The sequence below is a fragment of the Salminus brasiliensis genome, chromosome 13 (genome assembly GCF_030463535.1).
Source record: "Salminus brasiliensis chromosome 13, fSalBra1.hap2, whole genome shotgun sequence".
In the NCBI taxonomy this organism is placed as follows: domain Eukaryota; kingdom Metazoa; phylum Chordata; class Actinopteri; order Characiformes; family Bryconidae; genus Salminus; species Salminus brasiliensis.
The window spans coordinates 23082609-23096134 of NC_132890.1; the positions used below are offsets into that span (position 1 = coordinate 23082609).

At 43.3% G+C, this 13526-nt stretch overlaps 1 protein-coding gene across 3 annotated transcripts in view; it reads left to right on the top strand.

Moving 5' to 3' along the window:
- The window catches only part of LOC140574985 (F-BAR and double SH3 domains protein 2), a 119917-nt gene that overhangs the window by 100866 nt on the left and 5525 nt on the right, over positions 1-13526 (top strand). For 2 of the 3 annotated variants that reach the window (XM_072695086.1, XM_072695088.1), the window contains 5 exons: positions 1257-1418; positions 9116-9250; positions 10077-10160; positions 10788-10965; positions 11860-12077. In XM_072695086.1, coding sequence (XP_072551187.1) covers positions 1257-1418; positions 9116-9250; positions 10077-10160; positions 10788-10965; positions 11860-12077 — 777 coding nt within the window. The remainder of the gene's footprint in view (positions 1-1256; positions 1419-9115; positions 9251-10076; positions 10161-10787; positions 10966-11859; positions 12078-13526) is intronic. The other variant, XM_072695087.1, reaches the window with a different exon arrangement.

Genomic DNA, 13526 nt, shown 5'->3' on the forward strand with positions numbered 1-13526 from the left:
GGAACTCGCTCAGGCTGGCGAGCTTCTGAGGTGCGAAAGAAGCCACCGCTGACGTTTCTCATTAAGAGAACCCAACAGGGAGTGTTTGGAGACATCTGGTGGGGTTGTGTCTGTGTCTGTGTGTGACTTAGGGCTTCAATAATTAGTCAGGAATGTCGACATGCATTTTGATGCGTCATTTACTCGGAAAAGTGTTCGCTAAATCTCTGTTCGTGTTCTGTTCTGTCTCGTGACATATCAAACGGCAGATGTTCTGTACACTGTGTGAACAGAAATGATCCAAAATGACTCCTCCTACAAAGTTACCATTTCATAGACTGGAGGTTTTGTTGAGACAGTGATGATGAATGTAACAGGGTGGTACAATCAGGCTTGAATAAGCTGGGATTGCTGATGGGGCTGTAGCCCCCCAGATTTCAGGATTGTTGAAGGACTAAGACTAACTGTATCCTGATATTTTTTCGATAAATATACAGTACACTGTCTGCAAGTATCTTCTGGCATTGGATTTAGTTACTGAAAATGTGGGCCAGTGGTGGCACAGCACCGGTTAGAGCACTAGGGACGTGCTAGGGATGACAGGGTTGTGGGTACGATAACTGGCAACGGATTCAGTACAAACCCAGGTTCAGGGTTTGACAGCCCTTGAGCAAGGACCTCAATCCTTTCTAATCTCTGGGCGCCACAGCGATGGTTGTCCTGACTGTCACTCTGTTTGCTTGCTTGTGTGTATGTGTCTGTTTACTGCATGGATGGGCTAAAGGTGGAGGCTATTCATGGTTTTCATTGGTCAGCAGAGATATGCTCTTAGCACTTTGTAGAGGGTTAGGAAGCCCTGGTGAAGCTGACACATCAGGTTGTCTGGCTGTCAGGTAAGACGTTAGCCTAAGAGCTAACCTAAGAGCCTCACAAGCACCTGATACGTCCACTTCAACCAGGGCTTCATAACCGAACCATTTCTCCTCCACAAAATGGTAAGAGCAGACGGGTGTACTGCTTACAGTTTCAGCACCCCTGAGTCAAAGATAGCTCTTCATGACCGCATCTGAACGATAGACGGGAATTTATAATTAAACACTAAATCTAACACGCCTTCTAATTATATTAGTAAAGGAAATGGTCAATAGATTTGACAGATTCTAGAAATGTGTTGCCGTGTGTGTGTGTGTGTGTGTGTGTGTGTGTGTGTGTGTGTGTGTGTGAGGGTGAGGGTGGGTGTATTTCTGACGTTCATGTCCTCTCTCGTCCTCTTTCAGACAGTAAAGCTGAAGGCAGAAGCTCGTCTGGACCTGCTGCGGCAGGTGGGCGTTTCCGTGGATACGTGGCTGAAGAGTGCCATGAACCAGGTGATGGAGGAGCTGGAGAACGAACGCTGGGCGTCCCTGCCCTCCCTCACTACCCATGATCCTTCACTCTCAGTACGCACCCCTTTATATACTTCCCTTATCATACACTCATTACTCACAATCCCCATCTCCCAGTATTCAACGATTTATATACTACCCTCATTGCACACCACATTACCCACAATCCCCACGCTCAACATCACACAGTCATTACCCTCAGTTAGGGCTGCTCGATATGGACAGAAGACTAATATTGGGCTAATACACGTGAATGACGTGCTGAATATTAAAGGGCCCATATCCTAAAAAAAATGGTATGTAAACACCATCCTCTGTTCCACTGTAGGGCCGAACGGTTCTACGCACAGGGGTAAAGAACAGCCCAGAACTCTTACAACCCGGGCTGAGCTCAGCTCGGTTAGCTAACCATACTTGAGGCCACTGAACTATTAAGGCAATCTTTGTATTTTCAGTACGTAACAAGTTTAGGATGCTTGAGTTGGCTACTGGGCTCATGCAACATTGCTACCACGGCGTTAACGCCGCCTGGCTACCGTGCTTGCCGAACATTGGTGCTGCTGTGTTAGCACAGCCTAGCTACCGGGCTCATCTAACGTCATTGCTATGCCGTTAGCCCGACCCAGATACCGGGCTTGTCCGACATCGGCCCAACTTGCTTTGTGGAAACTAGCAGTAGCTTCACGAGAAAAAAAAACAGGACCCTTGGCTATACCTATAGTGCTAACAGCATGCCGAAGTCATCACACATGCCAAACCTCATTGAGTTAAATGGATTCCAAATTATTCCGCATTTGACAGCTTTGACGTGGTTTGAGACCAGTGTGATTTATGCATGCAGATTGCACAATGCCAACGGGTGAATTGCGGCTTTAGCTAGTGATTTAGCTAGAATTATTACGAGACGTCGTGCATTTCCTGGTCCTGGGTTAGCAACACAGCAAATGGAAAAAGACACTGTAACTGGTCTAACGGGTGCACATCGGTGTGGAATAGTATGCCGCAACCATTTGGCCTTGCAGTGGAAAAGAGGACATTGATGGAAGGTAAACCGTATATAAAGCTTCAAAACTAAAGTTTAACTAAGCTGCACAAACATCCTGTTTTAAATGCCTAGTGTTTGTCATGTAATCCTGTACATCTACATATACCCTCCTATTCAGCCTACAGCAGTTTAGCTCCACCCATTCACGCTGAAGTTATTTTTGAGGTTTTTGAATAAGGCACAATGCAGGGCAGCCAGTCAGAACAGAGGTTATTATATATATATGAGTCTTAAAGGCATAGTAAAACTAACAGTAGTAACACTATCAGTAGGGTCATTTAGACCTAAATTATAGTGTGCAAAAGCATGAACATTACAAGTGGGAGACAATTGTAGGATTTGGGCCCTGTTAAAAGATGTTGGTGAATAACCAACATTGTTATAGATAATATTCTGACCAAAATGTATCTTTGTTGTTTAATTTAAAGCAACATTATGTAGCATTTTACCTTAAAATAGCAGCTTCGAAATTATTGTGATGTTCCACTAAGTTGAAGCAGGGAGAATAGCGTCTTTATCATTGCTGCCATTGGCACGCTGTTAACTGCATTATGTAACTTTGGTGGAGCAGCACGAGACACTGCGTTAGTCATATTTGTGTAAAATCCTTTAGAATTGCTCTACCGTCCCAGACTACACACTTCATTTACTTTCAGTGATGGTTTCTATATCTCTCAGCTTGTCCAGAAATGCCTGTAAGCATGTCCTTCTTGAAATTACACTTCCTGAGTGTATCTGTGGTCAGGATATTGACAGGGTGATTAGGGGGCTAATTTGCATATAGGCATTTTTTTGTGATGTCAGTATTGCGGTAGGTCAGTATTTCATTATATTGTGCAGCCCTAGCCTCATCCCCTCACTGTCATTGCTCTCTCCCAACAGTCCTTAGAAGAATCATAACCATTTCACTGCAGGAGTGTTTCAGTGTTCTCCATCCACCCTGACTACTCATCACACTGAGCACATCATCTTATAAACACACATTCGAGTACAAATGAAATACAGTCAAATTTCACACTGATTCCCCCTTCCTATACAAAAATATTCAGCCAAGACATGCTTGGCCTCTGAACCATGTTTTTACTCAGTGTAGATTGCAGTAGACTATTTACCATAAAATACCAGTATTACTTACCAATACTTATCATTCAATATCATTAAATTACTATTAGTCATTCATTTATTTACCATTAAATACCTGTAAATTACCTTTAAAGTCATTTAGTTACTTACATTAAATACCAGTAAATTACCATTAAATCTGTTCAATTACTTACCATTACTTACCAGTAAATTACCATTTAATTTCTATTAGTCATTCAATTATTTACCAATGCTTACTATTAAATACCAGTAAATGACCATTAAAGTAATTCAATTACTTACCATTATTTTTAATTCCTTACCATTAAATACCAATAAATTACTATTAAAGTTGTTTAATTACTTACTATTGCTTACCATTAAAAGCCAGTAAATAACCAATAAATTAATTAAATTACTTGCCAATTCTTACCAGTAAATTACCATTAAAATCACAATTTCAATTTCTCTCAATTTTCCGCCCTAGCAGTGGGCGGCAATCTTCCAAATGATGACGCTTCCACTGGTCCCAGCAGAAAAGTCTCTGATAGGCTCAATTCTACACCACATTTACTTCTCACTTAGCCCTGCCTCAGTACACTCAATATCTACCCCCCAAAGTGCATTTTTGGTGCTAAAAGAACAGGACATCCGCTGTTATTAGGGATGGATATACTCTTTAATTGGTGGGGTATTTTGGTGGGGTATCATTAAAGCAGCATTATGCGAGAATTGATATTTTTTGCTCCTGGCCCTCCCCCCCCTCTGTAGTTGTGGTGTATAATTCACTTTTAACTCCACTGCAGTAAATATAAATCATGCTTTTACATTGATTTAGGATTTTACACTAATATGACTCTTGGGAAATTGCTACATCATGTTGCTTTAAGCTTTCATTACTTGTTAGCTACACTAGCCTCGTAGCTCACAGTGAAAAACCAAACACCAAACATGCCCTGACTGATCGAGCACATTTAAGCTAAAGAGAAATCGTGTCAATTTAATTTTGCACCAAACTCTCCCACACACAGCTGCTCTGTCTGGCACACGGCTGCTTGGTTTCCTGTGTGTGGAGCAGAGCGGCTGGGTATTGTTCTCCTTCCCAACATAAACAGGGTTTTACCCCATTAACGTCACTTCCCGAAACCTGCCTGCTCGCCTTGCCGTCTGCCCACACTCTTCCTGGGCCTGTCAGCGGCATTGTGCTTCCATCAGCCCAGCCAAAGGGAGAGCAAATACACTCACGCACACACACACAGCAAGCAATGTGCGAACGGTACACACAGCACCCCAAGTAGCCATGACCTAAACCTACTGCTGACGGCACTGCCCTCACCATGACCCCTCTCCTCCTGCTCCCAGACACACACTCTCACACACACTTATATATCCACACATATATACATACACCCCACACACTGTCATCAGACTGCTCTGAAGTGTTCTTCGATCAGCCATAATATTAAAACCACCTGCCTAATATAGTGTGGGTCAACCTCATGTCACTACAACAGCTCTGACATGCCAAGGCAAGGCCCCCACAGAAGGTGTTCTGTGCTATCTGGCACCAAGATGTTAGCAGCAGATCCGTAAGTTGTGAAGTGGGGCCTCCCAGGCATTAGTGAGCCTTGGACACCGACCATGACCCTGCCGCCGGAGCTCTTTTGGTAGGTGCTGACCACTGCATACCAGGAACACCCCACAAGACCTGCCTGATGTTTTGGAGATGTTCTGACCTAGTCGTCTAACCATCACAGTTTGGTTCTTGTCAGTGTTTATCAGATTCTTACACTTGTCCATTATTCTGCTTTCATGCTTACTTGCTGCCTAATATATCCAGCCACTGACACCAATGCTATTCATTATATCTGGCAGTGGTTTTAATTTTATGGCTGATTGGTGTAACATTGACATTTACAGCATTTAGCAGACAGTCTTTTCCAGAGTCAGAGTCCAGAGTCAATTAAAATGGTTAGACACTGCCAGAACAAGAGCAGTTCTGATACCAATACATGCAGCTTTGCAGGAATACAGTTCTGTGCAGAGGTTCTGGGCTCTCAATCACATTACTTAAACACTTTAATCTCAGCAATAAGAGTTTTTTACTGTGAAAACATATGTTTTACCCTATATAAAACATACGGTAAACATAAATACAGAAAAAAGGAACAAGAACTTCTTATTTTAAGGAAAGTATATGGACAAAAGTATTGGGACACATGCTCATTCCGTGTTTCTTCCAAAATCAAGGGTATTATAAAAGAGTTTATCCTGCTTTTGTTGGAGTGACTGTCTCTACTGTCCAGGGAAGGCTTTCTACTATGTTTTGGAGCATAGCTATCAGGATTTGATTGCATTACATTTATTTACATTTACATTAACGGCATTTCACAGATGTTCTTATCCAGAGTGACTTACAAAGCTGCTTTGCTGTTTACTCAAGAATTTGAATAGACAAATAGTTCAAATGTACCTCTAGGTTTAGACACTACTAAACACAAGTCAGTAAGGAGACCATAATACTCAACACTTCATTTCACCAAGTATTTTCGGAAGAGGTGGGTCTTCAGACAGTGTTTGAAGACAGCAAACGACTCTGCCGTTCGGACACCCAGGGGAAGTCCAGGACAGAAAAAATCCTGGACGCTTATCTTCCGTGGATCTTAAGGGAGGTCGGATCAGGCCAAGCCGTACTTGAAGCTCGAAGGGCTCTTGGTACCGTTCAGATTTTGACCATTGCCATCAAGTACGGAGTATGGAGAGAGATTGCATTTAGCGACAAGAGCATAGATGAGGTCAGGATGTTGGATGATGGATGATGCACCACTATTCCAGGACTCAGTCCCTCTGCTCCACAGCTTAATGCTGGGGGGCTTTATACCCCTCAAGCCCAAGTCTGGCGTTAGGCATCTCTGTTCCAGAGAGTCTCTGCAGGGACTAGACAAGCTGTGTGTGTGCATGCATTTGCACATCTGTGTCAGCAGTGGGTACAACTAAAACTAAAGTAGCTGAATGCATTTTCTGGAAGGGGTATCCATAAATATTTGGACACACAGTGTATCTTGGAAGCTAGCACAGTACTGTATGCTTGTGCTCTCTCTCTCTCCCTCTCTCTCTCTCTAATAAAAGGGAGTGGCTTCATCTTCCACTGTCCGGTGCAATATTGACCCGTGGTGCATGAGTGACAGTGATGAGTTGAACTGTAATTGAGAATTGATGGATAAGGTGATGAGAGGTGAAAGGAGTGACACATCACTCATCAGAGTGTCACACAGGGGCTGAAGGGGCGAATAATAATCACATTATGATTTTAGGGGCCTCCTTAAAGTGAGTAAAATTGATGACAGGCTGGTCCACGCTTTGCTTCCACCTGCTGGTTTTACTGTAGAATCACCGCTGACAGACTGTAAGGTCAGTTTTATGCAGCAGCCAGTGAAACTGTGCTAAGCGTCACAGACACCCACGTCCACCCTGTTCTGTTAAATCTGCTTAATCTGACCTTATGAAAAATGTTTCAAAACTCCAAATAAATATTTACTGGGCTTTTTTTTCTCCTGCCTCTCTGCTGTGCATCTCCCCCACCTTCTCCCCCTAGTTCACTCAGTATTCAGCTCACATCGACCTGCAGCACAGAGAGAGAGAGAGCGAGAGAGAGAGAGAGAAAGCATAGGAGGACCAGTTATGGAGAACCAGAGATGCAGAGCGAGTGTAAAATAGCCAATCATGGAGAAAGAAAGAAAAAGAACAAGAAGGGGGGCATAGGGGTTGTAGGAGGGTCAGTCATGGGAAGCAGGGGAAGAGAGAGAGAGTATAGGAGGGGAGTATAGGAGAAGCCTAGAGAAGAAAAGAGCTCATATAGGAATAGGAATACCAATCCAGGAGAAGGAAAGAGACAGAGAGAGAAGGATAGTGCCAATTAAGGTGAAAGAGCAGGAGAGTAGGAGGGCCAATCAGGGAGGAACAGAGAGAGAGAAAAAGAGAGTATAGAAGCGGCAGTTAATGCAAGAGAGTGGGAGTAAGAGGGCCGATCACGGAGAAGGGCAGAGTGAGCGAGAGAAAGGGAGAGAGAGAAAGAAAGAAAATGAGAGAGAGGGAGAGAATGTAGGAGGGCCAATCAAGGGTAGCAGAGAGAAAAAGAGAGGGAGTATAGAAATAGGAGGACCAATCAAGGAAAAGCAAGGAAAGAGTAAAGAAGGGCCAGTCAAGTAGAGACAGTATAGGAGGGCCAGTCAAGCAGAGACAGTATAGGAGGGCCAGTCAAGCAGAGACAGTATAGGAGGGCCAGTCAAGGAGAGACAGTATAGGAGGGCCAGTCAAGTAGAGACAGTATAGGAGGGCCAGTCAAGTAGAGACAGTATAGGAGGGCCAGTCAAGTAGAGACAGTATAGGAGGGCCAGTCAAGTAGAGACAGTATAGGAGGGCCAGTCAAGTAGAGACAGTATAGGAGGGCCAGTCAAGTAGAGACAGTATAAGAGGGCCAGTCAAGTAGAGACAGTATAAGAGGGCCAGTCAAGCAGAGACAGTATAGGAGGGCCAATCAAGAAGAGAGAGTATAGGAGGTCCAGTCAAGCAGAGACAGTATAGGAGAAAGAGAAATAGAAAAAGAGAAAGGGAGTAAGTGAGTATAGGACAGTAACAGAGAGAGAGAGAGAGAGAGAGAGAGAGAGAGAGAGAGAGAGAGAATTAGAGAATAAAGAAGAGAAAGAATGAGAGGATAAAAGTGTGTGTGAGTGAGAAAGGATAAGAGTGAGAGAGAGAGAGAGAGTAAGAGGATAAAAGAGAGAGAGAGAAAATGAGAATGAGAGGATAAAAGTGAGAGACAGGGAGAGAGAGCATGAAAGGATAAAAGTGTGTGTGTGAGAGAGAGAGAGAGATACAATGAGAATGAGAGGATAAAAGTGAGAGAGAGAGAATGAGAGAATAAAAGTGTGTGAGAGAGAGAGAGAGAGAGAGAGAATGAAAGTGAGAGAGAGAGAATGAGAGGATACGAGAGACGTGCAGCAGCAGTAAATACTGTAGAGAAGGAAAGGCAGAATAATGAGGTAGTTTATACTGAATGGTTCTCAGGTTCTCAGACAGCAGTGTTTAAATGTCTTGGCGCTCTGTCCACAGTCAAGGTGGCATTTGATTATGTCACACCTGGCCGGGGCAGATAAGCCTCCAGGCAGCACCTCGCGTATAAAGGTACTTTAAATGTCTTTAGTGTACCATGTCAACATTACAGCGATTGTTCATACTCCAGCACCAAGCCTACCAGGCTGCTCCATGTACGCCTCCTCAAGCCTGATCTGGGATCAGTTTTCTTAACCTCCACACCAAGCATCAGCCAATCAGAAAGCCCAAACAGGCCTGAATTATGGATCATTGTCCATTAGCTTTTAATAAGGTAATCTTATCTTTCTGTCTTTGTATCACATGTTGCTCTCCAGGGGCCACCTGACCTGCTGTGGTCCAATAGCATTGTGCAGGCCGGCAGGCGGGTGGGAAACGCCCCTATTAGAGTCAAAGACGTGGCTTTATTCTGTCCAGCATTCTTGTACTAACCTAACTTTTACACACTTGCCTGCCTAAGCCTTCAGGTCCTCTATATTCTTAATCGAATTTGCCTATTGTGTTTTTGCAGACGGCGGTGGACTTGGACCGAGAGGAAGGAGAAGATCTTGAGGAAAACATGGAGGCATTTGACGACAGCAGCTCCAGCCCTTCAGGAACCCTGAGGAACTACCCACTCACCTGCAAGGTGCTCTACTCCTACAAGGTAACTCAAAACACGAACTCGTTCACCTGCACCTACACAACACTGTTCTCTGATCTGATCATCTCAGAGCTTTTGTACATTGTCTGCCAGTCTTGTAGCTGGTCTCCAAGATTTTACAGTTGAGTGTAAGTGTGTACACTCAAACACACCTAAACACTCCCAGCTCTGTGTACCCAGGGCTGCCAGATCCAGGAAAACTCCCAGTCTTGAAACATGGCCTTGAAATTGTAGTACCATTTTTCTTTTTTTTCTTACTTTTTTGCCAGTTTTCAAGTTTTCAACACTGTCCCAAATCCAGCTTGTTCTGTCTGATTGTGTAATTCAGGGTCTTATACAGCTTTTTGATTGGATGTACAGTTTCTGCCTAGCAACAGATATTTAACAGAACTGTTTCCCAAAAGAATGAATTCAGTGCTAAATTTAGTTGTAGTAGTAAAGCCCAGCCAAACACATAGGGTATCACAAGAACCACTTGACATTACCCTAGCAACCACCCCAGGCACCATAGCAACCACCATGAAATAGAGCAACTGCATAGCCACCATCCTAACAAACACTAAGTAACACAACACCAACAAACAAAAATACCGTATTATTCATAGTGCAGCACTGTAGCATTCATTTAGCAACAACCATACCAATTACCTAGCAACACCATAACAACCACATAGTCACCACTAGACTTGCTCCCATACAGCATGTCTGTGTGAAAACGGCCTAGACTTCTTTTCTGACACCTGTGGGGGGAAAAACATGGAAACTGCAAACCTGGTAACCCAATGTGTAAGCAAGTCTCTCTGTCTCTCTCTGTCTTTGTCTCTCTCAGGCCTCTCAGCCCGACGAGCTGACAATTGATGAACATGAGATGCTGGAGGTCATCGAGGATGGGGACATGGAGGACTGGGTTAAAGTAAACAGTCTATTCACATCTCGTCACTCTCGCAAAATCAAACATTTAGCTCCATTTCTGCCGTTTTTCACTTTCTGACATAATGTGAATCTGGCAGTTGTTCTACATCGGGTTCGGGTCAGAATTTCATGATGAATGAACCTATAGAAATGCTCCAAAATGACTTGGAATAAAATCTTTTTACATTGACTTCCATTGAAAGTCAAGAAGTTGCCATTTGGAAGATACAAGGTCTTTGAGTGGCCGTGATAGTATTTAAAACTCACCACTGCTGTAATAATACATTTAAGCAGTAATGATAAGTCAACTTAGCCGATCATTCTAAAATTAGATATTATAAAATAAAAGATGTGTTTTATTTAAGTGTGGTTCACTTAAATAAATACTGTTTAAATCTAATGCTTATATATCATGTTTATATTACATGTATGATACATAAGCTGATTCAGACTTGATTCAGTAATACACTGTAGGCGATACGGCTTCTGTTATGCGCCTCACTGCAGACGTTTGGTGAGCTCGGTGATGGCAGCAACAAACGGGGAGGAACAGTAGAGAGCACTAGCTAGATTAGTCTATTAACCACATCAGACTCTACTGTAGTTTTACGGGTGTTCTTGTTTGCAGGCACGGAATAAATCAGGCCATGTTGGCTACGTGCCAGAGAAGTACCTGCAGTTCCCCACCTCCAACAGCCTGCTGAGCATGCTCCAGTCTCTGGCTGCCCTGGACACGCGCTCACACACCTCCAGCAATTCCACAGAGCCTGAGCTGGCCTCGGGCAGCATCAACGGAGACGCCAGCAGTGAGTAACACTACCGCACACTAACACACATACAATATATGTGTGTTCAAAGCCTACAAATCACTTCTTGTTGAAATATTAACAGTGGCGGCAGAATGTAGTCATACCTACCTCTAGGCCTAGGTATGTGTTCCCATAGCTCCCCCTTCATATCATGGAAGCCTATTATTGCTGCTTTAACAGCAAAATTATACATTTTTGGTTTTGTTTTGTTTGTCTTTTTCTTTTTTATAAACATTTTTGTGCAAATGGTGCACAGTCTAGTATATCTAAATCTAGTACTCCTTCACCTGAACATGAATAAATTATAGCTATAGTTTGAAGTATTACAATATATCCCCTATACACCGACCAGCCACTTCATTAATACCACCTCCTTGTTTCTACACTCACTCTCCATTGTGTTCCTCTTTCCATATTTGTAGTTCTATAATAACAGACTGTAGTCCATCTGATTTTCTGCTTACTTTATTAGCCTCTTCTCATCCTGTTCTTCAATGGTCAGGTCCCCACGCGGCCACCACAGAGCAGGTAGTAGGTGGTGGCGTGTTGGTGTGTGTTACACTGGTACGAGTGGATCAGACCCATCAGACCCATCACCCAAATACTACCTGCTCTGTGGTGGTCCTGTGGGGTCCTGACCATTAAGGAACAGAGTGAAAGGAGTCTAATAAAGTGTAAAAGAAACAGATGGACTACAGTCTGTAATTCTAGAACTACAAAGTGCTCCTGTATGGTCAGTGGAGCTGATATGATGGACGGTGAGTGCAGAAACAAGAAGGTGGTATTAATGTTATGGCTGATCAGTGTGTAGCCTGTAATACAACTTTACTGTACTACTCATATATTAAAAGCTTGTATGCCTCTCTCTCTCTTTCTCTCCCTTTTTCTCAGTGAACTTTGTGAAGGCGATATATGACTATGAGGGACAGACGGATGATGAGCTATCCTTCCCTGAGGGTGCGGTCATCCGGATCCTCAATAAGGACAATCAGGAGGACGATGGATTCTGGGAGGGAGAATTTAATGGGCGTGTGGGCGTCTTTCCATCTGTACTGGTGGAGGATCTGACTGCAGAGAACGGAGACATACACTGGGCCTCGGACGCTCAGGTAGGACACACATAGTGTAGTGTAGTAAATCAACCAAGGCATGTTTAGTTTTGCACTGGCGCTACAAAAGCTTGTCCAAAAGTTTGTAGACACCTGCTTGTCCAGTGCTAGTTTTGAAATCAAGTGTATCATTGGGGGGGGGGCTTAACACTAGATGTTGGAATACCGCTGTGAAGAGGGGGGGTTAACACTAGATGTTGGAACACTGCTGTGAAAAGGGGGGGGGGGGGTTAACACTAGATGTTGGAACACTACTGTAAAGAGGATTTGATTGCATCCAATCTCAGGAGAGCATTAGTGAGGTCAGGTTCTGCTGTTGGATGATTAGTTCTGTCACTCCAACTCACCCCAAAAGTACTGGATGGAGCTCCATCCCTAAAGAGATTCCCACACAGCCCAATGCTGGTGTCATATTCTGTTGGTCAGTGCTTTTTTTGTGAAGATTACACAAGCTGAGGGTGATCACCTGTGTCAGCAGTAGGTGCACCTTAAAAAACCTGAATGTAACAAATGAAAAGGGGTGCCTGGGTATATGCTGCTAACAAGTAATGAAAGCTTATGTACCACAGTTGTCGTTGTGTGTAAATTGCCTATTTAAATGATCATACTGCATACGTCTTCAGTAACACAAGCAGTGCTGTAATGTGTCATTTCTCAAATATTTGCCCTGTTCCTGTCTGGATCTCATGGCCAGTACAGCCAAGGGCTCATTATGGAAGGCGTTCCTGCTTCCTTCCTGCAATTAACCTCGTTTCTGAGACACTTCTTTAACGAGCCACTTCTGAGACAAGAGGAGTTCTTTCTCTTCTGTCATCAGCACGGCTCTGATTAGTACGGCTAGCCTGCAAATCTGGAAAAAGTAGTACAGGAGAGGGATGTTGATTTCGATAAGGAGCCGGAAATGAAAGATGGTAATGCTAATAAGACTTAATAGGCTGTAAACCTGTAATTGTAAATGCTGACAGTTACATCTGGCACTGTATCTCCATTTGAGCACTGAAGCAGTTTCGGGATTTTATAATCGGCTATTTCAGTCTGATTAATTGACGGCTTTAATGACAACAAGGTGTTTATCCAACATGGCCGTTTGACGAAGCAGCCAAGCGCAGTAGATAGACGTCTGGGCCGTACATATCTGAACTTAAAAGGTGTTTCTATATGTAGAAGAAAGAATCATTTGGATGCTTAAATGGTTCTTTGTGTGCTTAAAGGGTTGTTTAGATTGGTGGAAAACTTATTGTCACTGACTACTGTCTTTATGTTAATTTGGGTTTATTCTAATGTTATATAGAGTTTTACAGGTAGACACACTCACTGACCACTGACGTTATGTATATTTGGGTTTATTCTAATGTTATATAGAGTTTTACAGATAGACACACTCACTGACCACTGACTTTATGTTTATTTGGGTTTATTCTAATGTTATATAGAGTTTTACAGGTAGAC